Consider the following 25649-nt stretch of genomic DNA (forward strand, 5'->3'; position numbering starts at 1 on the left):
TTAATTCTAACAGAACTCAATCTGTATACAACATAACATAGGTGTTTCAGGATGAAGAGCTTATCTAAAGTCATTCCTCTTTATGTCATTTTTAAAAAAAGGATTTTATTCATTTATTTGCAAGAGAGTGAAGGTGGGGGCATGCTAGAATGCACAAGAGGGTAGGGAGGGGCAGAGAGAGAGGGAGAAGCAGACTCTCTGCTGAGTGGAGAGCTCTGTGAAGGGCTTGATTCCCAGGACCCTGACATCATGATCTGAGCTGGAGGCAAACACTTAACTGACGGAGCTACACAGGTGCCCCTAGAATGTTATTTTTATAATTAAAATAAACTTTTCAAACAAACTAACTTCGACATACAGGAGAGAATGTGAACTTTGAATAAGAGTTCGGAGCAAATGGAGAATGACACATTACTACCAAAGGACAATATGAACTATACGAATAGTAAAAACTATAGAAAACAGGAAAGATAGGCTGTCAGAGAAGGTTCCACAGAGAACAGGCATTATAGCTCTCCTGAAAGGATGAATCAGGTTTGGCTAGGCTCCAGGGAGAACATAAGGCAATCCAAGAAGGTAGGACAGAAGCAGAAGGGCAGAGGCCAAATGGACTAAAACAAAGAGCCCATGATGTCACAGAACTGGGGGAAAGCACACAACCATTTTCGGAAATACACAACCGTTTTCAGAAGTACACAATGATTTTCAGAAGATCTTTTTTATTTTTTTTTTTTTTGAAGATTTTATTTATTTATTTGACAGAGAGAGACAGCACAAGCAAGGGGAGTGGTAGGCAGAGGGAGAAGGAGAAGCAAGGTCCCCACCAAGAGGAGAGCCGGATGTGGAGCCCCGTGTGGGGCCTGGTGGGAGGCTTGGTCCCAAGACCCTGGGAACATGACCTGAGCTAAAGGCAGTCACGTAACAGAATGACACACCCAAGTGTCCCCATTTTAGGAAGATCTTAAAAGCCAGGGTGAGGAGCCTGAATTTTTCCTACAGGCAGATCCTGGCTCTCAATTTGCACGAGTGAAGAAAAAGGCAATGGGGGAGGGCCAGGGGCTGCTTACTAGAAAGACTGGTTGGTTGGTTTGTTGTTTCTGTTTTTACTTGTTTGCATCTTGTAGCTTTAACAGACAAAAGTGTGCATCCCTGGGCTTCACGCTAGACCCACCTACTACTACTCTATCTGGCCTCTTGCGGGCAGTCCCCGGGTCTGTATGTTTTTATAAACTCTGCATCTCTGGGGAAATAAAGAGACACTGCAGGTTCCCAAGCAAGGACAGCAGGATTGTCTTTGTTCCTCCTTTCTTACACAGAACATGGAAAATCTTTTCTCTTCTCTCAAAATACTTTTTTCAAACATTAATGGCTCTTCCCTGTTCTTTTTTTAATTTCTTCTTTCCACCGCTTCTTAATGTATTAGTTCACTGTGGAAATAAGACTTTAATAAGGACTCAATCAATGCCAACAATAGTAGGAGGATTACAAGCCAGCTGTTGTATGTCATGCCCCATTAACATAACCAACTGGCAAGCCGGACTTTAAAAAAACTCAGCTTCACATTTCCTTAATCATATTCAGACCCCCCAGATTGTTCTCAGAATGGAAATGGCTAAAGACATATTAATGGCTCTCCAATCTCTCTCCTAAAAATAAAGGTCCACTCCACTCAAAATGATTAATCATTTTTATTGACATTCTTTTCAAATATAATACTTCTGCAACAAGCTCTGTTAGCTTGATATCTATGATAATTCATATCTAAAATTCATGAAAATAAAATTATTCTTTAGTAACTTAATATGGCAAATAGAGGAGTAGTGTTTTCAGTAATCCTTGACAAAATAGGTAATAAATATTATCATTATTATACATATTTATCCAGGTGGGATAGCATGGCATTATGGAAAAAGCAATAGATTTTGAACTAAAGAGATCTAGGTTCAAATCCCAGTTCTGCAATTTTTAAATTGTGTATCTCTGGGAAAGATACTTAGTAGTAATTAAGCTAGGAGACTGGGATCTGGGTAGGGTACTAAGAGGGTTGCAACTGTATGTTTTTTAATCTGAGACAAATAGAGTGAAAATAGTGTTTGTTAAAATTTAGATATGAGAGGGGTGCCCCTGGGTGGCTCAGTCACTTAAACTTCCAACTTTTGGTTTCCATTCAGGTCATGATCTCATGGGTGGTGAGATGGGGCTCTGCGCTCATCGGGGAGTCTGTTTGAGATTCTCTCTCTCTCTCTCTCTGCCCCTCTTCCCCAATTATGCTCTCCCATTCTCCCCTTAAAATAAGTAAATGACTCTTTAAAAAACTTTTAGATATTAGGTACATGGTAAGTATTTTATTGTTCTTTGTATATTCCTGTTGTTTGTGAAATAGGTCATAATCTTTAAAAACTATTTCCAAAGGAATGAAACTAGGAATTATAGGGGGGCAGCTATGAATTAGATAGAAGGATAAATCCTCTAGTAGAGTTGGATATAATGAACTCATTGCCATACACCATCCATACATTCATTCATCAAATATATATTGAGCACTTACATTATAAGGGACAGTATATTTACTGTCACCAAAGGGACACAACTGAAATTAAAGGACCACTTGTCAGGGATTTTGTGAAGAGTTTTCACACATCAGGCACCCTAAGCTACAAGTTTCTGAAGAAATCTCAGAACACGCCACTAGCTCTCTGGGAGTAGAACCCTAAAATGTGGTGGCAGTCGACCTGTTCCAACAGAGCTCAGGCTGCCTTCACAGCAAGGTGTAAAGGAGAAATGGGCATAAAGGACATCAAATTTCCAAGACAAAAGCAGCAACGACTGGGACCCAAGGATGATCCCCAATAGATGATTTAACCTATAACTTTTCTGACTGTCATATTTTCCGAGACAACCCCATGGAAGGGGCATACAAAGAGTTGGAGACCATTTCCTGCTTTTTGACATCCAGTGGAATTCAATCCAGGAGTCTAACTTGTTTTGGATTGGAGGGTAGGAGTAGACAGGAGAGACATGGCAGGGAGAAGGAGGAGGGTAGGTTTTTATCACATATAAATATTTTCTTTGTAAAACATATATGTGCCTGGGAATTCCTATGCTTTTCTGATAAAATCAAAGCTGAAGAGATAAAAAAGTTTAATTCCTGGCTGTTTTGAATGACTTGAACTTGTATTACAAAATTAATTGGATACGATTAAGCTGTCTTCATAATGACAATCACCTGCATAGACTCTGACAATGTACAAAGGATGTCCATGTGTATGATTTCATTTTATTTTGTGAAAAAGTAAGCAGATTAGATACTTTTATCTCCATTACTATCCAAGAAAAAGAAACATCAAGAAGTTAGCTGCCTTGATTGTTGAGAAAGAAGAGAAACACAGACTAAGTCATCCAAGAGTCTGACCCATGTTGTATACTGACCAGGATCTTAATCACAACACTAGATGACCCCTGTGAACCTGAGAATCCCTGTGACTGATAAAGTACTTCCACTTCTACCTCACGTCCCTACATTTTTTTTTAAGTATTCCTCACTATAAATAATCTTCCTTGTGATCTGACCCCCTGAACCTATACAAAACATAGTTTTCCCCATTTTCAAGATGAACCTCAAAAGGTTAAACAGAGTTACCATATGACCCAGCAATTCTATTCCTCATTATACACCCAAGGAAATTGAAAGTGTGTGTCCACACAAGGTCTTGTATAAGAATGTTAATAAAAGCATTATTAATAAGAGCCAAAAAAAAGTAGAAACATCTCAAATCTCCATCAACTGATGAATGCTAAGGACAAAGTTGAGTATAACCATACAAGAGAGTATTTTTCAGCCATAAAAAGGAATGAAATAGTGATACCTTGTACAACATGGATGAACCTTGAAAACACTATACTGATGTGAAAGAAGCCAGGCACAAAAAAGTCATATAATATGATTCTTTATATGAAATGTTTGGGAAAGGCAAATACACAGAGACAGAAAGTGGATGAATGGTTTCCAGGGCTGGAGAGAGAGCAAATGGGGAGTGACTGCTAAGAGGTACGAGGCTTTTTGTGGGAGGAGATGAAAAGGCTGTTGAACTAGGTAATGGTAATTGTTGCTCAACTTAGTGAATATACTAAAATCGTGGAGTTGTACACTTTAAAAGGGTGAATTTCACTGTGTGCAAATTAAATTTCAATAAAGCTGTTACTTTAAAAAGAGGAAGAGGGGCGCCTGGGTGGCTCAGTGGGTTAAGCCGCTGCCTTCGGCTCAGGTCATGATCTCAGGGTCCTGGGATCGAGCCTCGCATCGGGCTCTCTGCTCAGCAGGGAGCCTGTTTCCTCCTCTCTCTCTCTGCCTGCCTCTATGCCTACTTGTGATCTCTCTCTATGTCAAATAAATAAATAAAATCTTTAAAAATAAATAAATAAATAAATAAATAAATAAAAAGAGGAAGAAAAAAACCCAAGCTGGAAGAGGTAACTTGCTCAGTGCTTTGCCTTTTATAAGGACTTTTTAAAAGGATTTATTTATCTATTTATTTGAGAGAGAGAGAGGGAGAGAAGCATGAGTGGGAGGAGGGACAGAGGGAGAAGCAGACGCTCAGAGGAGCAGGGGTCTAAGATTCTGAGATCTCGATTCTCGACTGATTCTCAATTCTCGGGGCTCAATCCCAGGACTCAGAGATCATGACCTGAGTCTATGTTAGACACTTAACTGACTGAGCCACCCAGGTGCCTTACAAAGGATTTTTAATGATGGAGCTTCAAAGTTCAATTCATCTCAACTCAGTTAAAAGCCAATGGTTTAGAACTGATCATTTCTAAATGTTCTGTACATTAATCTTTCTTAGATTATAAGGCCCTAACATGGGAAGTACCCTATCAGTAGCCCTCACTACCAGAAACTCATGGGTTCCCATGTTTTATCAAGTTAATGTTTTACATAACCTTTAGATAAAACAGAAATGTAATCCACTCCGTATTTTGACACAGGAAAAACATACTCATTAGGCTATCCTAAAGAACATGCATAAATTTTGCACACCATTTTAACAAGGAAAATGCCAATCAAAGTCAATCAAAACGTAGTTTTCCACTCATCAGCTTTCACTTTCTCTTCTGCACAGGGTTTCTGCCTAGTCTTCCAGAAGTTAACTATTCGTACCTGCCTCAGAGAGCAGACGGCAAATGCTATAGAGACCTGGTTTGGGTTCCACAATAACCAAATCTTTCTTCTAAAACTCTGCTTCTAAAATTTCAACCTGAAGTCTGCAAGTCTTTTAAATGCTAAAATATTAATAACATCATTCCATTTTCTCCCCTAAAACTCAGAAGCATACTGAGACCCACCGTCCACAGAGCCTTTTCTTGATATAACTGACGTGATGGCAAGAGAGCTAACAACAGGGTCACTACGTCAGGTTGATAAATAAACCCTATCTTTGGTGGCAGCAGCATGTGGATAAAGGACAGGGATTCAGACGGCGTTCCTGCTGTATTCCCCCATCATAGATACACACCCACACCACCCCCGATCCTAGAATAACAAGGTGTCATGGTCACCATCACATTAGAGCACTGTGAACTATATAAAACCAAAACAAAACAGATAACAACTCCCTTGGACACCAAAAATAAATGGGCCAGCCAGAAAGTGCTGTCAGAGACACTGAAATGAGCTCCATGGCAGAAAGGACAGTTGAACTGCACATATACTAGGAGATCCCAAGGACTCCTAGGCTCCAGACTCGCTCCTCTATTCATCTGGCTTAACCAACACCAGTGGGCCTTGGTGCTCTTTGTTCACAACTGGTTCAACCCAGACAGATTATTTGCTGAGGTCCTAGGATTCAGGGGGTGACATCAATTTATGGCCTCAGTTCTTTTTCTAGCTTTTCAATAATTCTTCCTCCATCCTTCTCTAGGAAAGAAGGCGATTTCAAAGGCACAAGAGCTAAGAGTTTACAGTGATACCATGAATGATCGTGGTTGTAACAAGAAGGCTTTGACCATGAGGAAGGGTGGGTGGGGGAAGACACAGCCAGCTCAAACGTCAGTCGACACTCTAGTGCTCCAGCCATGATAAAAAGCCCATTTCTGAACTCACTATGCTCTCTGCTGCCTCTGGGACATTTCTTGAGTGGCAGCATTAGCCTGGAAAGTCACTGCTCTTCACCTCACACTCAGCTCTGACTGAACTATCTCCAACTTGCCCTTGGGACTTGACTTAGGTATCACCTAGTAAAGGAAGCCTATCTGACCCAAGGCCTGGGGAGGGCCCCTCGCAAGTGCTTCCACAGCATATTGGGGACCTTTTTTTTTTTTTATTTTTTTTGGCAGAGAGAGAGAGAGATGACAGGTAGGCAGAGAGGCAGGCAGAGAGAGCGGAGGGAGCAGGCTCCCTGCAGAGCAGAGAGCCCGATTCGGGGCTCGATCCCAGGACCCTGAGATCATGACCTGAGCTGAAGGCAGAGTCTCTAACCCACTGAGCCATCCAGGCACCCCTGGGGACCTCCTCTTATTATTGGAATTATCTGTTTGACTGTCTTGACAACTAGAGTTAGAATTTTTCAAGAAGAGGAAGGATCTCATTTTTTTCCCCCTAGAATGAAACTCATCTTACTGGTTTTTGTTGCTGTTTTAGTAATCATACAAGTACTACGTGTGATTATACCAGTTGCTCCTTTTCCCCAAGGATGGCATCACCCAGAAGTCACCCAAACAAGAAAGCCTGGTCTCATTCATTCAACCAAAACATAACAAAAAAGAAAGAGGCATACCTAGTCTCTATCAGATACTACACTAATCACTACATCTAGTAGTGAATAAGACAACCCTGTTTCTGCTATCACGGAGCTCCGATTCTAAAGAAAAGGCAGACCTTGAACAAAGAACTCATAATGTTAAAGAGAAAAGTGCAAGGTAGTGGGAAGTTTACAAGAGTGGAAGCCTAGCTGAGATGGGAATGGAGAGATGAATTGGTGGGAGGTCATCTGCTGGCTTCTTCTCCCTCACTGGCTCGGCATTCAATCAACAGCTTAGCCCTGTCACTTCTACTTCTAAAACCACCTGCTCTCTTTCATCAGTCCATCTCTCCCGCTCCTACACTGTCAGCACCACCAGCCGTTGCCCAGAATACTGCCACAGCCTCCTGACTGCCCTCTCTGCCTTAGACTTCCCTCCTCCAATCCAGAGCCCCTGCAGAAGCCAAAGGGAATACTCTGCAAGGAAAATCTGATCAAGTCACCACCCTGTTCACAAACTTTCCACAGTTTCCCACTGAGCTCTGTTAACATTTAAAAGCCTTTACAAAATTGTAAGGCCCAGCATGTTGGCTTCTCTCTTTCTCCAATCTTAACACTTCTCTGCATTCCTTGAACCCACTCCCTAGGGTGCATTAACTTAGTGAGGTTCTTTCTAAGCTGAATCAGGGTACCTGGCTGGCTCAGTCCATTGAGCATGTCTTCTGACCTTAGTGTTATGAGTTTGAGTCCCACATTGAATATAAAGATTATTTAAAAATAAAATCTTTAAAACAAAAGAAAGGGCACCTGGGTGGCTCAGTTGGTTAAGTGTCTGCCTTCAGCTCAGGTCATGACCCCAGGGTGCTGGGATCCAGCCCCGCATCAGGCTCTCTGCACAGTGGGGAGTCTGTTTCTCCCTCTCTCTGCCTGCCACTCCCCAGACTGTGTTCTCTCTGTCAAATAAATAAATAAATCTTTAAAAAGAAAAGAGAAAAAGAGGGGTGCCTGGGTGGTTCAGTCAATTAAGCCTCCAACTCTTTGATTTCCACTCAGGTCATGATCTCAGGGTCCTGAGATGGAGCCCACATGGGGCTCCTTGCTGGGTGTGGAGACTGCTTAAGATTCTCTCTCTCCCTCTCCCTCTGCCCTTCCCCCCTCCAGGGCTTGGGTGCCTGCTTTCTCTCTCTCAAATAAATAAATTATGAAAAAGAAAAAAAATTATTTCAGGCTTATGATTGCTCAAAGTTTAGGATTGCCCCTGCCTTTTGTTGTTCATCTAACAACTTTTTGAATGTCTGAAGACACCAGGGAAAACAAAACCAGTAAGCTTGGGCACTGTGGTTTGGGGAGCATAGATGTCATTTTTTCCCTTTCCTTTCCTTTTCTTTCTTTCTTTCTTTTTTTTTTTTTTTAAGTGAGAGCATACTTCTCTGGGAGCATTCCTTTCCCCAGGCCGTAAAGACAGAGAAACACTGCAGAGGCTCTGGGAATGGCTGGACCTAAAGGCAGCCATGACGTGGCAAAGAGTCACCTCATCTAGGCTAGGAAACACAGACTGTGCTAACTCAGAGCTCCATAAAGGCAGAAAAAAACCCTTTTAGGGCTTTCTCCCCTACTCCCTCCCCACAGACTTCAAGATCCAAGTGAAAAAATTTGCCAGCATGGGTGGGGCCTCAACAGGCTGAATCACTGTGACTAGGTTGAGACTGCCCAAGAAAGCTGGCTTCAGACTATCACTAGGCAAACACGGCAGCTGGTTTTGCTCGCATTTTCAGCAATGTGCTACAGATGACATTATTAGAAAATGTGCAGATAGGAGAAGGCAGTGGAGGCCCCCTCTACACCTGGCAGTCACACACCCCCACCCCTCCATGGATTTTGTGTAGGATCTGCCATTTTGATTGTATCTATAAAACCAAACTGTAGACGTTCCACCAATGTAACCTCTCCTTCTCTGAATGGTCCTTTCATTTCCCAAGAATCTTGAGAATCCCTGGAGTCATCCTGGCTGCTACTTTCTATCTGCACAACTTTACACAAGTTATTTGAGTCTTGGTCTCCTCACAGGCCTAATGGATATAATAATACCCATCTCATCAGTTAGAAAAATGAACTGAAAAACAGCTGAAATAAAATATGTTAAACATCTAAAAGGGTGTTCAGTATGTAATAAACACTGCATAAATATTATTTATTATTATCAGCTAGTACTATGATCTTAATAAGTCTGGTCAAATACTAGAAAAGGTCTTTTACTTTACATTTATAATTTTATCATCCCAGTTTAGGGGGAAAATTGTCTTCTTTTAAACTCATCATTAAAGGGGCGCCTGGGTGGCTCAGTGAGTTAGAGCCTCTGCCTTTGGCTCGGGTCATGATCCCAGGGTCCTGGGATCAAGCCCCACATCGGGCTCTCTGCTCCACAGGGAGCCTGCTTCCTCCCCTTTCTCTCTCTCTCTACCTGCCTGTCTGCCTACTTGTGATCTCTCTGTCTCTGTCAAATTAAAAAAAATATATATATTTTAACTCATCATTAAAAACAAACATGTTTTTCTTGACTTCTCAATTTCCTATCCTAACCAGTCAGTTAACACACTAGTAGCCTCCCTAGAACCATTCAATTTACCACGAATACATCCAGTGACTACTGAGTGGAGGCTGGCGGAAACACAAATTCACTAGAATCGGCTGGAGGAAAATAGGGTCGGGAAAATCCAAATCCAAGTCCAACAAGTTTAGTTGATGAGCATTTATTGAGCCCTTACTGCATATTGATATTACACTAAATGCTAGAAACTAGAAAAGCACGAACAAGTGGTGTTTTCTGCCCTTCGAGAGCTTACAGTCAGGGTCATATTTTGAGACTGGAGAATCAGGGAAGGCACCCTCAAAAAAAAAAGGAAATGGTACTTGAGCTGAAACTTGAAGGATGAGTAGGCTGGCTGGCAGGGAAGAGGAGAGGAAGGGTATTCTGGGCAAAGGGAACCACCAGAACAAAACCTGGAAGGATAAAATAGCTTCAAATTACAAGCAGTTCAGAATTAATGGAGCAAAAAGCATGTGATGGAAAACATGGGGAAATAAAGAAGATTCACTGTTTACTTAGAGAAGATGGGTACCACACTTCGCCCAGCTAAGTAGGAGGAGCTAATGTTTCCAGTCCTCTCGCCACCACACTTTTACCAGGGGAGCTCCCCAGCCTAGAAAGTACTCACTCTTTTAGGTCACAAAAATAAGGAGTTTTTTTTAAGGTCCACATTAGGTGACATTGGTTAAGTTCCTTTGTTACTCTTTGAGACTTTATTTCCTCACTTTTAAATCGGGATGGTAGTTCTATTTTTTCGTAGGGCTGTGGTGAGCATTACACAAGGTAGAAATTGCCTGGCATATGCTAGCCGGTCTTATCCACGTGCTGCTGTGGTCTCATCCCAGATATGCTGGGGGCAGGGCAGGGGGGCAGTTTGCGAGGACCCACAAGAAAGCACATGGCAAGGAGCCTATAAGCGAAAATAATTCTGACTCAATAGCCTGTCCAGGGTTTATGATTATAGTACATAAAGTTTATGACACTAAAACAGTCATAATTTCTATGAGCCCTGGCAACCTCCTTTCTCACACAAAAAAGTGTGTGGTCACCTTGTTTTTATTTATTTATTACTTGGCACACAGGGGGAGAAATATGAAATATCCATTACTGGTCTTTTCTCTGTGTTCTCTCTTGGTTGCTGTCAGTGGTTTCCAGCCTTGAGAAGGGAGGACCAATCCTCGATCTTAGACCAGGCTGTGGAGAGGAAGGACTTGGAAGGCCACACCTGAGAAGTCAGCGAACTTCTGCCTGAGGACCAACTCAGCCTGTTCATTTCCCTCTGCCCCCCACCTCTGGCCACTCATTCTTTTTTTTTTTTTTTTAAGATTTTATTTATTTGTCAGAGAGAGAGAGAGAGAGAGGTAGAGAGAGAGCACAAGCAGCGGGGGAATGGCAGGCAGAGGGAGAAGCAGGCTCCCTGCTAAGCAAGGAGACTGATGTGGTGCTAGATCCCAGGGCACTGGGATCATGACCTGAGCTGGAGGCAGATGCTAACTGAACCGGCTGAGCCACCCAGGGGTCTCTGGCCATTCATTCTATCAGGGGGAAGTGACTCCCTCATTTCTCTGTTACAAATTACCTCTTGACCAAAAGGAACAGGTCTGCAGACTGCCTTTCAGAGAGCAAACCACACTGCACTGAGGAGCACTGCAGCTCGGCTCACCCATTCTGCATGGCAGCAGATGCAAAAGGTGAAAAAAGAGGAGGGATTGTTAGCACCCCTCTTCCCACCACCAGCACCACACAGCTGTTCAGAAGTTTAGTCTTCAAAACCACTTAATACTCCTGCAAGCTCTCTGCATCTTAAAAAAAAGGGGGGGGGGGACACACAACAGTATCCATGACAACTGAGAAAAAAAAAAAGTAGGCTGTTTAATTCTCAGCCATGGTTTATATATGGATGGAGCCTGTTTTTTGTCCACAGGATTATCTGGTAGGATGTACATTAGGTCCATGTGAAACATTTCTATTCACAAATTAAGAGTAAGCCCATGTCAATACTGCTTTATTCATCTTTTTTTGGACATGGAATTTCATTCTTTTACATCAAAAGTTATGAATCGAAGAATGAAAGAAAGCCACATATCTGAGGGCATATTTACACACTACTCATGTGTGTGGCCTGATTCGTGGGCAACCCCCAGGGGGCACCAAAGAGCCGTTTCTTTTTTTAGCACACTGGGATGTAAGAAATCTGGGGTACACTTTCCAGGCCATATAAATCCCAGTAGACGGGTTCTATTGTGCAGACTTCCTGGGATCAGTCCAGGGCGCAGGGAGGTAGGGACTTGAATTACATTATCAGTAATTTGGTTCTTGGCCAAATCGAAGGATAAACCTATCAAGACACTGTGTACTTCAAAAGTCCAATCAGAAGTTTCAAGCAACAAGGCCAGATTCTTTTTGAGAAACAAATGGTTGTGGCTGAGGCCACTTTATACTGCAGACAGTACCCAGATCTTTATACTTTATACTGCAGACAGTACCCAGATCTCTACAGCCACCGAGAATATAATGCTTAGGTCACCTGGGCCCACTGTGGTCCAGTTACAGATTCTCAGGGTGCCATTTAAACTCGATAATTTGGGCACCTGGGTGGCTTTGTCTGTTAAGCGTCCAACTCTTGATTTCAGCTCAGGTCATGAGACCAAGCCCTGCGTTGGGCTCTATGCTGGGCATGGAGCCTGCTTAAGATTTTTCTCTCTTCCTCTGTGTGTCCCCGCCCAAACAACAACAACAAGACTCCCTAATTTATTCAAGAAGTAAACCAGGGGTAAAAATGGAAAGACAAAATCATTGGTACAGGCAATTGTCCATGAACCAGAGTGCTCAGCATATATACATTTATTGGGATAAAAACTCTTAAAAGAGACATCATTATGGAAGAATTCCCACAGTCCAAACTAAGCCAGGAGTCATATTTTTGTGAGACATCACTATCCCTTGGTGCTCCTTCTAATCAACATATCAATTATCCATTCACATGACTTACCTTTTCAAAGTCTCGAAGAGCCTGGGTCTGCACCTGAGGGGGGTTTTCAAATGCTCTCAAGGAAGGCTGCTGCCCAAAGAGGGTCTTTTCACCACTTCTCCAGACCTGTGATTGCACTGGAGGGCCTCGATCTTTAGTGTCACTAAGAAAAGCTACCAGTAAAAGAGAACAACAAAAACATTTTCTATAACAGTAGCACTATGATCATTCTAGCTGGCACAATCCAGCAGAATTCCCTCTGGAGGAATTCCTCAGCAGAATACAGACCAATTCTGGGCCACATGGAAACAGTTTGCATAAAGTAGCCTGTTGTTGATCATATTAATAATGTTGGGGTCTGTGATCAAAGCAGCAAGACTGATACAAAGGGAAGGTCAAGCAAAGCTTTATTTCACACCAGCACCGAGAATCAAACCAACCGTTCAGGGCTGCCTCTCACAGAGAGTGTGACCCCTCCCAGCCTTACAGACTAACTTTTATAGGGCAAAGGCCATGTGGTTGAGCCTGGCCAAACACAGGTGGCCAATGAGATTGTAACACACAGAGAAAGTTGCATAGTCATGCTAGGTCACAGCAGGTGGCCAATTGAATTACAATTTACCCTATAGTAGCTGTTTGACCTAGGTCAGAATTAGCGCCCAAAAGGCGGGGTTTACATTCTTCTGTGGTTAGGAAGATAGTAGGTGCGCTTTACTGATTGGATGCCTCCACCTGGCCTGACTTGTCCTTGCATCTGGGCTCTGTTATCTCCGCCTGGCCTGACACGTCCTGGTATCTGGGCACTTTTATCAGGGACTGGTCGGCCATATTTTACTGGTTTCCCAGACTTGTTTTTAAGTAAGTTCCTCTGGAGGCGGAAGGGTCAATCTAAGTTCACTGCATAAACAACAAAATGGCTGTTCTACTGAGATGGGGTCGCTCTGGCTAAGTAGACCCTTACAAATAATGGTCCCCAAAGGGATGCCTGGGTGGCTCAGTTGGTTAAGCATCTGCCTTCAGCTCAGGTCAAGATCCCAGAGTCCCGGTGTCGAGCCCCACGAACCCCACATCCCCCACATCAGGCTCCTTGCTGAAGGAGACTGCTTCTCTCTCTGCCTCTACCTGCCAATCCCCCTGCTTGTGCACTCGCTCTCTCGGTCAAAGAAACAAGATCTAAAAAATAATAATAATAATGGTCCTCAGTGAAATGCACTGGTTTATGTCTGTGCTCCTCTGTGATTTGATCCTCTTGCTACTCCACTCTTTCTCTAGTCTTCGGAGACATCCGAGTGAGGTGGGCTTAGGGTTGTAGATTCAGGTAGAAGATGTAGAAAAATACATATTTTCTTGGTTGACAGAAGGAATCAATGACCCCTTATTACTATGCATTTATTTTAAGTCAGAAAAAATGACAGCCATTGCAATCCAGTGAGCTCCATAGCCAGCACCAGTGTAAGAGCAAAAGGGGCTCTGGGTCAGTGTGCCTCACGAAGGAAAAATTAACTCGACATGTGCTTATGAACAAAGGAGCCAAGAAGCAACATGTCATCATATACTTTTTCTATCCTTTCCTTATTTTTCTTTCTCTTTTTTCTTTCCTTCCTTCCTTGTACATTCTGGTCTCCTTTGTCAAAACTTAATTGACCATATATGCATGGGCACCAGAAGCAAAGGCACCAAGAGCAAAAATAAACAAGTGGGGCTACATCAAACTTAAAAGCTTCTGCTCACAAAGGAAACCATTAAGAATGAAAAGGCAAGCCACGGGATGGAGCAAACATCCCTCCCTCCCTCCCTCCTTTTCTTTGGGCAAACTTGCCAGAATGAGCACAAGAAGTCTCCAGATAGCGCAATCAACTCGGACTTTTTTTTCTCTGCTAAGAAAGAAAAAGAGGAGGAAGACAGAAAGAATCAGCAAGATGATGGTAAGGAGAAAAATGCAGAAGATAAAATATGATGAAGAAAATAATCATGAGAAATAAGATGATTCTACTATAGCTTTTTTTTTCCTTGTCTAAACGTATTTAACTCCCCATTACACCACTGATTTTAAAGAAAAAAAAATGTTGAAATGTAAGGCCATATAATTTGTTTTTAAGCTGCACATTGTACAGTGTCTTCATCTGTGTAAAATTAACACAGTATCAGGCATGCCTTAATGGTATTTTCAGAAGCCACAAAACTTGCCTGGTGGAAGATAGAGGTGTAAATTAGAACAGAAATTTAAAGCAGGTTTTATTGGTGCACAGCACAAATTAGTGATGGATAGAGGTGGCATTTTTTTCCATATTCAGCTGTCTTTGATTCAGCTTGTACAAATAACTGTTGTTCTGTTAATTGTATACTACTCTGTGATTATAAATTAATAATAATTACAGTAATGTTGCACCTGTTTTGTTGATATTTATTTCTAAGTAAATGTAAATGCTTTACTAAAGAGAAATTGGAAAGATGAAATTAAACGGGCCGTTGAATGGAAGATGATTTGATGAAACAGAACAATACACTATAGTTAAATTAGTGGGATGTGATAGAAGATAAGAGCCTTTGAAACTTGGATATGAATCCTGACCACTTGCAAATTGTGGGGATTTAGGCAAATCTCTCTTTTTCAAAAAAGATTGTATTTATTTATTTGACATTGAGATGGACAGACAGAGAGGGCGAGAGAGACCAGGAGTAGGGAGGGGAAAGCAGGCTCCCCACTGAGCAGCGGAAGGGGTGGGGCGCTCCATCCCAGGACCCCATCCCCCATCATGACCTGAGCGGAAGGCAGAGATTTAACAGACTGAGCCACCCAGGTGCCCCAAGGCAAATCTCTTAATTTGGTTGAGCCTCACTGCCTAGTAAAAATGGGAATAATACTGACCTCCCAGAGCTTCTATATGAATTAATGGAAATAAAAATTAAAGTACTCAACCTAATATCTTGCCTGTAGTACATATCATCTCTACCCTTCTTCCATTTTTGCCGTAGTACTTTGATTTTTACCTCAAAATGGAGGATCTTGAAGTTCAGAATAAGTATGGTAGACCCTTGGAATTTGGAGACTTAACATACACAATTATAAATGCTAATTTAAAGTGACTGAAATCCTTAACACATTCAAATTAAAACCTTTTTTCATGTTGTGCATATGAACCATCTGTGCTCAAGGCTGGTATGAAAAAGGCAAATCACTCAGCAAAGTAACTAGAACCCTTAAGTGATTAAAAGTTTTTGTGAAAAATGCTCCCCAAAGGAGAACTATCTTCACCTTGGTTTCATAATTCAGGTAGATCCCTGGCTAATGTTAGTTCAGTAATGATACGATAGTATTATAACTACAATATTAATAACAATAATACTTACTGGGTGCTTTATTCTTCGATAAACTGTACTAAGAGCATCTCTCACTTAATTTCACTTATGAGGCTGACACTATTATTGTACCCATTTTAATGGTATATGAGTAGAAATTTCGTTTTGGTGGCAGAGTCTATTTTAATCCTTTTACAAGTGACTTTAACCTTGCAATTACAGAATCATTAAAAGCATGAAGAGTTCACATAGTATTTCAATTATGATTTATTGCACTATGCTGGAAAGGTGGGGAGTTATATGTTACAGTGATACATGCAAGTCTGGAAATTCAGACTGTCTGAGAATATTGCCATAATGACTTTAAAGGGGTCATAATTTAAGGGAATTATGATCAGCAAGCACTCAAGAATTTATCAAGGTAAGGCCCATGGCCTCCTTACCTGCCGCATGACTTGTTCTAGGTACCATCTCCCCTTCATCCTCTGCAAAATAATCTCTGTGGAAAGAAACATATTGTTAATTAACGAGATACCACCCCACATGGTCCCCCATCCCTGTGCAGCAAGACACCATGTTCTGTTTTCTTTTTTTTTTCTCCACTTTTTTTACTCATTAAGCTCCTACTATGTATCAAGGGCAGTGTTAAGTGTGGGAGATACAAAGACAAACACCACAAGAAGGGTCCCCATCCTCAATACGGACATATGAAGATAACCATTGAACAAACAATACCATCATGAGGGAACAGCAAAGACCCCGAATCAGGGAGGAAATTCATCTGTTAGAAGAACAGAAAACCAGTGTTGCCAACCAACCATGCAGGACCTTGTGAGATGGGGTGAGGAGACTGAGTTTTATGTGGAGGGCAGTGGGAAACTACTGAAGGATTTTAAATGGGGGAGTGTAGTAAATGACCAGATGAGATGTTAAATAGATGATTCCAGCTGCTGAGTGAGACAGTGTGGAGGGGAATACAAGTGGATGAGAAAAGCAAGAAGTTGTGATGGTTTTAACTAAGAGAAAAGACAGAGGAGATGGAGATAAGCCAAAAAGTTCAAGATATGTGTAGGAAGTAGAACTGACTCAGAAAGCTTGGAAACCAGATAAAGTCTATTAATGGTAACGTTAAAAATACCACAGTTCAGTAGCAAGAGGTATGTTTGCCCAGCACAGTGAAAGTCACCGTCCCTAGCACAGAAGGGAAAAAATTTTCAAAATATATTCAACAAATACTTGTCAAGCATCTACTATGTTTTTAGGCATTGTTTTAAGCACCGCAAATACAGCAGTGAATAAAACTGACAGAAATGCCTACACACACATGGAACTTACAGAAAGGGGAAACAAGGAAGTAAACAAGGTCTATCAAAAAATTGAAGTAGGGAATGGGGAGAGGGAATGCTGGAGGTATGGGGAGGAGGAAGGGACTGCAGTTTTCAGTAGGCTACCATTTCTCTGAGAAGCAAGAGCGTGATCTTGAGGGTATTTGGGAAAGAGTCTTCTAAGCAGAGAACATCAAACACAAAGGCTCACAGGAGGGAGCATGCAGTGTTTGGGAGCAGAAAGGAGGCCCGTCTGCTGGGCAGTGAGGGTGAGCACAAGGTGAGGAAGTCGCAGGAGAAGTAATGGGAAGGCTGGGCAAGGGTCAGATGGCACAAGGCCTTTCAGGCTGCTGAGAAGCATTGAGCCACTGGAATCCTGTGAGTCAAAAAGAGGGTTGAACTGAGTGATGAATGTTTTAAAAGGACCGGCTACTGTTTTGACAACAGACTATCTGGGCGGGGAAGGCAACACAGCAGACAGCAAGAATCCTACAGAGAGATGCTTTCAACATTTAGTTTATTCCTTAAACACTTGGTTACACCCGGTTTATTGTTCCAAAAAGGGTTCTGTAGGCAGAGGCTTAGAAGGCTTCTCTTTTTAAAAACCAGAACCCATTCACAGGGAAGCGGAAGAGAGACTGGCATTTGTTTAGAAATTGTTGTTCTTCCTTCTGGGCCGCAGGGCTGGATGCTGGCATGAATCTTCACTTTGTTAAGTTCCAGATGGACATCAAAGTAGCAGACAAGGCACATTGGACTACACACACCACCTGGTGGTTTTTTATTATTCAAAAGCAGATCACCAGCCTGTGGTTCTTCCAGGTCATCTGCCTCTCTCCCTCCTTTACTTCCCATTAAAAACTTTCCCAGAGAGTAGAGCAATTAAAGAGAGGAAGGTAGAACTCACGAATCCTCCTCTGTTGAGCTAAAGTAGGGGAAGGATGTTGAAGCTATCAGCCAGACCAATGTATTGAAAGATTTGTGGTGAGAAAACTTACACTTAGCTGCTGTTATTCAGCTATTGGATGGATTCCCTTAGACTCAGCCTGTAGACTTGGGTAGGTGACTGTGCATCTGCCATCAGCAACATGGGCCACTCCTCAGGCCAAATTCAGCCCAGCCAACATGAATTTTTTTTTTTTTTTTTTTTTTTGGTTGGCACAAGGCTGACCCACTTCTGACTTCTCTTAGAAAATGAATGGGTCGGGGCACCGGGGTGGCTCAGTGGGTTAAAGCCTCTGCTTTCGGCTCAGGTCATGATCCCAGGGTCCTGGGATCAAGCCCCACATCAGGCTCTCTGCTCGGCGGGAAGCCTGCTTCCTCCTCTCTCTCTGCCTGCTTCTCTGCCTACTTGTGATCTCAGTCTGTCAAATAAATTAAAAAAAAAAAAAAAGAAAGAGGGCGCCTGGGTGGCTCAGTGGGTTGAGCCGCTGCCTTCGGCTCAGGTCATGATCTCAGGGTGCTGGGATCGAGTCCCGTGTCGGGCTCTCTGCTCAGCAGGGAGCCTGCTTCCTCCTCTCTCTCTGCCTGCTTCTCTGCCTGCTTGTGATCTCTCTCTGTCAAATAAATAAATAAAATCTTTAAAAAAAAAAAGAAAGAAAGAAAGAAAATGAATGGGTCTAGCACCACTGGGCCTGCCTTTCCGCCTAGGGGGATAACCTGCCTCCTTTCAACAGAACAAACACGTGATCTCCAGTTCATCACAGTCCCTGTCCTCCTCATCTTTGTAGTCCCAGCTCACACACTCACTTATGATACCCACCTGACTCCATGTAGGTCTCTGAGGCTGTTACCCTGGTATAGATCCAGGGCAGACAGAATTTCATTTCTGTTTTAATGCATAGTCTTGAGAACAGATAAGGAATATGTGGTATATATACACAACAGAATATTATGCAGCCATACAATGATGAGATCATGCCATTTGAGACAACAGGGATGGACCTAGAGGATATTGTATTAAATGAAATAAGACAGACTGGGAAAGACAAATACCACATGATTGCACTCACATGTGCAACCTAAAAAAAATAAACAAAAAACAAACAAACAAAAAAAGCCCAAATGAATAGAGAAACAAAATGCAGAGTCAGACCTATAAATACAGAAAACAAACTGATGGTTGCCAGAGGGGAGGGAGGAGGGTTGGGCAAAATGGGTGATAAGGAGTGGCAGACCCAGGCTTCCTGATACAGAATGAATAAGTCAGGGGGTGAGAAGGTACAGCATAGGGAATGTCATGGATGACCTTATAGCAGTGATGTGTGGTGACAGACAGTAGCTACACTTGCGATGAACACAGCATAATACCTACACTTGTGGAGTCACTGCTGTATATCTGAAGCTAACATAACATTGTGTGTCAACCATACTCAAATAAAAGAAAAAAAACCCCACAGTCTTGAATAACCTAATTGCTTCAGCATGTAATTCACTAATCTATGATGATAAACTACTAAAACTGGTTCATAAATCACTTTTACCTCTTCAGCTTCAGTTTCCTCAAATGTTTGTAAAAGAAGTACATGGATTTTTCTAAGGTCCCTCACAGTAACTGTGCCATTCTACTCCAACAAACACTTCACCATAAAACTCATTTTGATACCTTCCAAGGATCCAGGGAACTTTCCAGACATGACCTCATTCAATCCTCTTTGCTCTGAAGATTCTACAGTATAGATCCAGAGCCGGCTACAACACAGGGTACACACACCCCATGAGATACTTGACCTTGTAAGCCCACCCACACCCACGCTGAGCCAGCTGTCTTCCCACTAGGAATCAATAAATGGAAGGAGAGAGAGGTCACTTTGGATGGGTACCGAGTCAATGGACATACTTATACAGTCTCGGGAGATTTTTTAAAAATCACTTTAACTCTATTAACAGCTCAAGTTCCCTCTCTTATTGCCCAAGAGTGGGCTCATCATCTGCTCCAAAAGGTTGAGAAGGAATTTGATGCTCCCCCAGGGAAGGGGCTCATAGTGAAGAAACACAGGGTGTATGTCTAGGGGATTGTAATTCGCAACAACGTCTGATAAACCAAAGTGCAAAGAGAATTGAGGTATCTGAGAGACATATTCCTAGCTAGGCCCTACAGACACACACACACACACACACACACACGCACATGTACATGGCCTTGTGAAGCAGTAATATAGGTTGGTAAATTCTTCCATACTATCCAAGACCAGAAAACACTCGTACGACCTTGTCCTAGTTTCTGAAACTGAAGTGTTTGTAGATTTATTTTTTAATATCAGTCCATGAATAACTCATGCTCCACTAGCATATGGTTCACCAGGGTAGGCAACAGCTCTCTCGCTAGATGTACATATATAATCTTTCTCGCTAGATACTTTTACCTTAAAATGCTGCTTTTCCTGTATAAATGAACTATACCTCAAGGGGCCTTCTTATTCTTTTTCTCTTGGCCTCATCAGTCTGTCGGTACTGATACCACTTCCACTAAAGTTACACTTACTAAATTTTGCCAAACCACTCTCTGGCCTAATCTGAGGAACCAAGCGTTTTCCAAGTACAATCCACTCACAAGCTGCTTGCCTACTTATTGCTGCATGAGATCTTGCCCACGATTTCTTGATTTGCTGATAAGTAGCTAAGAAGATATTGGACTCAAACAACACATCGACATTTAATATCCCATATTATTAGCTTTTCCTACAGTTTTCCAGGGTGATTAGGTTGAGACTAATCAGAAAATAATTGACTTCCCCAAAGCCATCTGCTACACTCTGATACTCTGCTGCTGTCAGACTGTGCTCTGATGATTTTTTTCCAGTAACTTCCTAACTTTAGTAGTTCCAATTATGTCAGGAATATCCAAGCATTCAGTTTTATTTTGCTTGAAAATGGCTACACTGATGTAGCTCTTTTCCAAAATGTATGCAGCTCAGTGGTGCCACTTGTCTCTTTTCTCCTAACATTGTGGAGAGGGTAGAAACCCCCTTCCTTACCAAAGGGCAACACCACGATGGCGCCTGCAGAGAGACAGTTTCTACAAAGCAGCCATTGGCCTTCTTCTGCAAAATGCACATTTGGTGTTACTGTCTTATATTTTGGTCTATTTAATTTGTAGACTGAGAAGAGCAAGGGATCGTGTTATCAGACCATGTTATTCACGAGCAATGGCAAGGTGGTAACCACACAACTTTATATTACAAACCGGTTGTGCAACAAGTCTGAACAGTTATGAGCTGGTGGCATCCCAGGACCGAAGTCATCCCAAATTATTTTTTTAAAAAGATTTAATTTATTCATTTGGCACAGAGACAGAGCACAACAAGCAAGGGAAGTGACAAGCAGAGGCAGAGGGAAAGAGAGAAGCAGGCTCCCCACTGGGCAGGGAGTCCGACTTGGGGCTCCATCCCAGGACCCTGAGATCAGGACAGGTGCTTAACTGACTGAGCCACTCAGGTAACCCACATCCCCAAATTATTTCTAGGGAGCTCAAGTCCGCCCAGTCCCCAGTACTTCCTTCTTCTTGGGCTCACCTATTAACAATTTTAACGGAGGGATATTTCTACCCATATGAGTGTCCAAACTCCCGAAGGGATGGTTATTTCCAAGTCCTCTCCCCAGGGCAATCAAATCTATCGAGGTTGTTGGAGGCCACACAGTCTGGGTCCCCTCCTTCACACCTACCACCACTCTTGCTGAAGATCTCTAAGCCTGTGGACAAAGGCCATCTCTTTGAGGCATTTTCTATCTTTCAGACTTCTTTTTATGTAGTTTTTTTGTTCATAAACAAAAACTCAGAAAGGGGAAAAACAATCTTCTATAGCAGTACTTAGAGCGAAAAACTGAGCCATGATTGACATTTTTAAGTTTTTTCATTCCTTTTCATAAACATTTATTGAAAAGTGACTTATATGGTAAGCCCTGAAAACATGAAGATGAAAAAGAAATATACTCCATCATGAAGGTGTTCAGAGTCTACTGGGGAAGGCAGCTAGCACTCAATGAGATAACCGTAAGAATAATGAGATTTAAAACAGAGATTTGGAGAGAGGACCGAATTCAAGAACTTTTACAACTCAAAAAAATAAATAAATAAAACAGATTTCAGAACATAAATGTGATAGCAGTTATTTTTGTCCATCTTAGTAAGCATAAACTGCCCCCATCACCCCCACCCTATCCCCTGGCAATGTTTTTACCTTTCCCTCTTCTCAAACCTTCCTTCTCTAAGTTCTAACCCTCAGGTAAGAGTATTAGGGAAAGTTAAGGGTGGAAACTGGTTCTTCATTTGCATGTCCTTCCTCAAACCCATCAGCTTTATCTAATTACTTAGAACCTCCAAAGATGATTTAAAATGTCAAGCAAGGAAGGATCAGGACGAAAATTTGTACTATAGTAAAAATGCCTATAGATATGGACTAGAAGAGAATCTGCACAAGAGATAAGACTGGAGGTTTAGGGGGCACCTGGGTGGCTCAGTGGGTTAAAGCCTCTGCCTTCAGCTCAGGTGGGATCAAGCCCCCGCATGGGACTCTGCTCAGCGGGGATCCTGCTTCCTCCTCTCTCTGCTTGCCTCTCTGCCTGCTTGTGATCTCTGTCTGTCAAATAAATAAAGAAAATCTTTTAAAAAAAAAAAAAGACTGGAGGTTTAGGATGGTGGAAAATACATGTGAATCGCCCTTTTTTCTTTTTTTACTATTTTATACTAAAAGGTTAATTTAAAAAAAAAAAAACTAGGCGCCACACCTAGCATGGGGCTTAATGCAAGGCTTGAAATCATGACCCCAAGATCAATACCTGAACTGAGATCAAGATCACTTAACCAACTGAGACACCCAAGCGCCCCTAAAGGTTAATTTTTATTTTTTAAAGAAGATAATTATTTTGATCCAATTTACACTGCCCTTCTAATGAAGCCCTCAATAAAAGATAAACAGTGTAAGAGATTAGGCTGAGTCTGACCTCCTCAAACAGTGCAGATTATGTGGTGTGACAGGAAGATTGTTGGAAGTTTGCTTAGCACTAGACACTGAACCAAATTCACATTCCATTCTAATTCCTATATATACATATATATTTTTAATTTCATTTATTTATTTGAGAGAGAGAGAAAGATAGCAAGAGAAAGCATGATCAGGGGTTTGGGGTGGGGGGTTGGAGAGAGAGAAGCAGGCTCCCACTAAGCAGCCCCATTGTGGGGCTTGATCCCAGGACCCTGGGATCATGACCTGAGTTGAAGGCAGGGGCTTAACGGACTGAGTCACCCAGGTGCCCCTAATTCCTATATTCTTTTTTTTTTTTTAAGATTTTATTTATTTATCAGAGAGAGAGAGAAGGGGAGAGAGCGAGCACAGGCAGACAGAGAGGCAGGCAGAGTCAGAGGGAGAAGCAGGCTCCCTGCTGAGCAAGGAGCCCGATGTGGGACTCGATCCCAGGACGCTGGGATCATGACCCGAGCCGAAGGCAGCTGCTCAACCAACTGAGCCACCCAGGCGTCCCCCTAATTCCTATATTATTAAAGCACATTTGACATAAGTAACTAAATTCTGGTTCAAATAAAAGCAATCTTTCTGATGTTCGGAGATCATTTTTAAAATATTTTTTATTTGTATCCATATTCAACACTTGCAAATAGAAAAGGGTTGGAAGGAGAAGAACTATGGCCTACTTTCTCTAATGTGTGAAGCTTTGGCTCTGAGAACTTTTAAATGGTAAGGTTTCACAAGCAGAGACAGCCTAGGAACAGAGACATCTACAGGCGACTGTCTCGGGACTGCCTGAGCCCAACTTCACAGTTCACATTCTCTTCCAGTGGAATTCTCCTCAGCACTAATCTCACATTAAATATCCTCTTTACTGTGGACAACCACCACCAGCCACCACCAATGCCACCACAATTCATTAAGTGCCCGATGCATTCCAGGCAGCATCTCATTCAGTCCTCACAAGATCCTGTATCACAGATAAGAAAACAGGGACCCTAAAGGATGAAGTGACTTGCCCAAGATCATACAGCTTGTTAGTGTCAAGCCTGAACTTGAAAATGCCACTTGACTCCAAACCTTTACTCTTTCCACCTATACCTTTACCAGAATCTTCCTCTGTATCTGGCTTGACTCCTGGGAAGTGACCCCCTGAGAATCTGAAGGGCAAGGAAGGGTGGACAGTGATGCTGTGTCAAGGGATTTAGACTCAAATCCAGACACAGATATGTTCTTTGAGATGCCAACTCATCCCCGCTGGACATAGCTCACACTTGAGTATTCAAATACTGGTGTCATAGATACCATGTGACAAATGAGTAAAATCCTAAAAGGGAAGTGCCTGGTATGACTTTTTTTTTTTAATAGGTTCTATCCTGAAAAGTGAGTCATCCATAATTTTACACTTCCCAACTCTACCCAAATCTCTCTAACTGTTCAAACCCTCCCTGAACCTTTTTGTTGCTAACCCTTGCCACCATCCCCAACGGATAAAGGGAAGAAACTAAAAGGCAGAGAAAGTGATGGGATAGACACAATCAAAACAGGACAGGCCAATAGTGAACAAACTATGAGACTTCTCCTCAGATCTTTTTCTCTCGCCAACAGAGACATTGAGTGTGTGGTCTACGTTCCACACGTTGCCAAATCCCACCCCCATTTGGCACCAGAATGGCAAAAACATATTTGAATGCAAATAGGGTAGAAGTCACAGATGCAGAGCACAAATACCAAGAGATTATCATTTTTTCTCATCTCAAGACCTATCATTATAACCTCTGCAAGCTAGGATACTTAATTGGCAAATCCCCCTCAGAACAGACAGAGCCTCGCTCGTGAGGCCCCCTCTGCATGCTGACCAAGTGTGGGCTGACTTGGCACTGCTTCAGCAACATCCACTTTTCTCCAGTACATCCTGAAATTACACCCTTCACTCAACAGACTCTATTCACTGTGAGTGACCACAGCCAAATGGGAACTCTTGAGACAGTTTTCTATAGTGCTACTAAGCCCTCAAAAGCAACAGGGAGCTACAGGCATCACTATGCACCTGCAACAACTGATCCACGTTTTATGACCTTTCTCACCCTTGTACTAAGTCTTTGGCCTAAAAGGAACAAACATTCTATTTCTTGCTCTTATCCATCAAGGCTCAGAGAAACCACTTCGTGACATAAAAAGGTAAAGAAAATTTAAGTAATTTTTTCTCATTGGACACACAAATAGCTAATAAATTCTCTTCCTTCACCCCGAATCAGCCAAGACACTGATAGCACTCTTTCATAAGAAACGCGAAAAATGATCTGCTTCAAATTCAGTCACATCCACTGGGGGATGGCGTATGGTCTCTCCACCCACTTCTCAAACTTAGCTTGTGCTTTCAACTTTTGGCCCTGATGATGCATTCTGTAGTGCTCAGTCTTTATTAACAACCACTACTCACTAGGCACTATGGTATGCCAAGGCAGCTGGCACACAGTCCATCTTGGAGCCCTAGCCCAAGCACCAGGAGATAGATTTTTTTTTCCTGTTTCTATCTACCTTTTTATTCACATAATCCTTTGTTGTTTCCTATCTTTACCACATCTATTTTTAATTATTTAAAAAGAATGACATGCTCCTTCTAGAAAATTGTGGAAAGGAAAAAAAATGTATATAGAAAAGTAATAAAAAATGTTACCACTTAAAGACCACATCCATGAAGATATTTAATGTATTTACTTCCAGTTGTTCTTTAGTTAATATGCCCATGAGAATTCTACAAAA

General features: G+C 42.2%; 1 protein-coding gene across 11 annotated transcripts in view; it reads right to left on the reverse strand.

The window, feature by feature from the left end:
* Positions 1-25649, reverse strand: part of PDE4DIPP2 (phosphodiesterase 4D interacting protein) — a 212108-nt gene that overhangs the window by 143318 nt on the left and 43141 nt on the right. For 10 of the 11 annotated variants that reach the window (XM_013045059.2, XM_045081838.1, XM_045081829.1 and 7 more), the window contains exons 2-3: positions 16039-16094; positions 12317-12468 (exon numbers count right to left, since the gene is read on the reverse strand). In XM_013045059.2, coding sequence (XP_012900513.1) covers positions 12317-12468; positions 16039-16094 — 208 coding nt within the window. Of the gene's footprint in view, positions 1-12316; positions 12469-16038; positions 16095-25649 lie in introns of those variants that run through there. The other variant, XM_013045069.1, reaches the window with a different exon arrangement.

This window comes from Mustela putorius, unplaced genomic scaffold, assembly GCF_011764305.1.
Source record: "Mustela putorius furo isolate JIRA1106 unplaced genomic scaffold, ASM1176430v1.1 tig00000585_pilon_pilon_pilon, whole genome shotgun sequence".
Taxonomy (NCBI): Eukaryota; Metazoa; Chordata; class Mammalia; order Carnivora; family Mustelidae; genus Mustela; species Mustela putorius.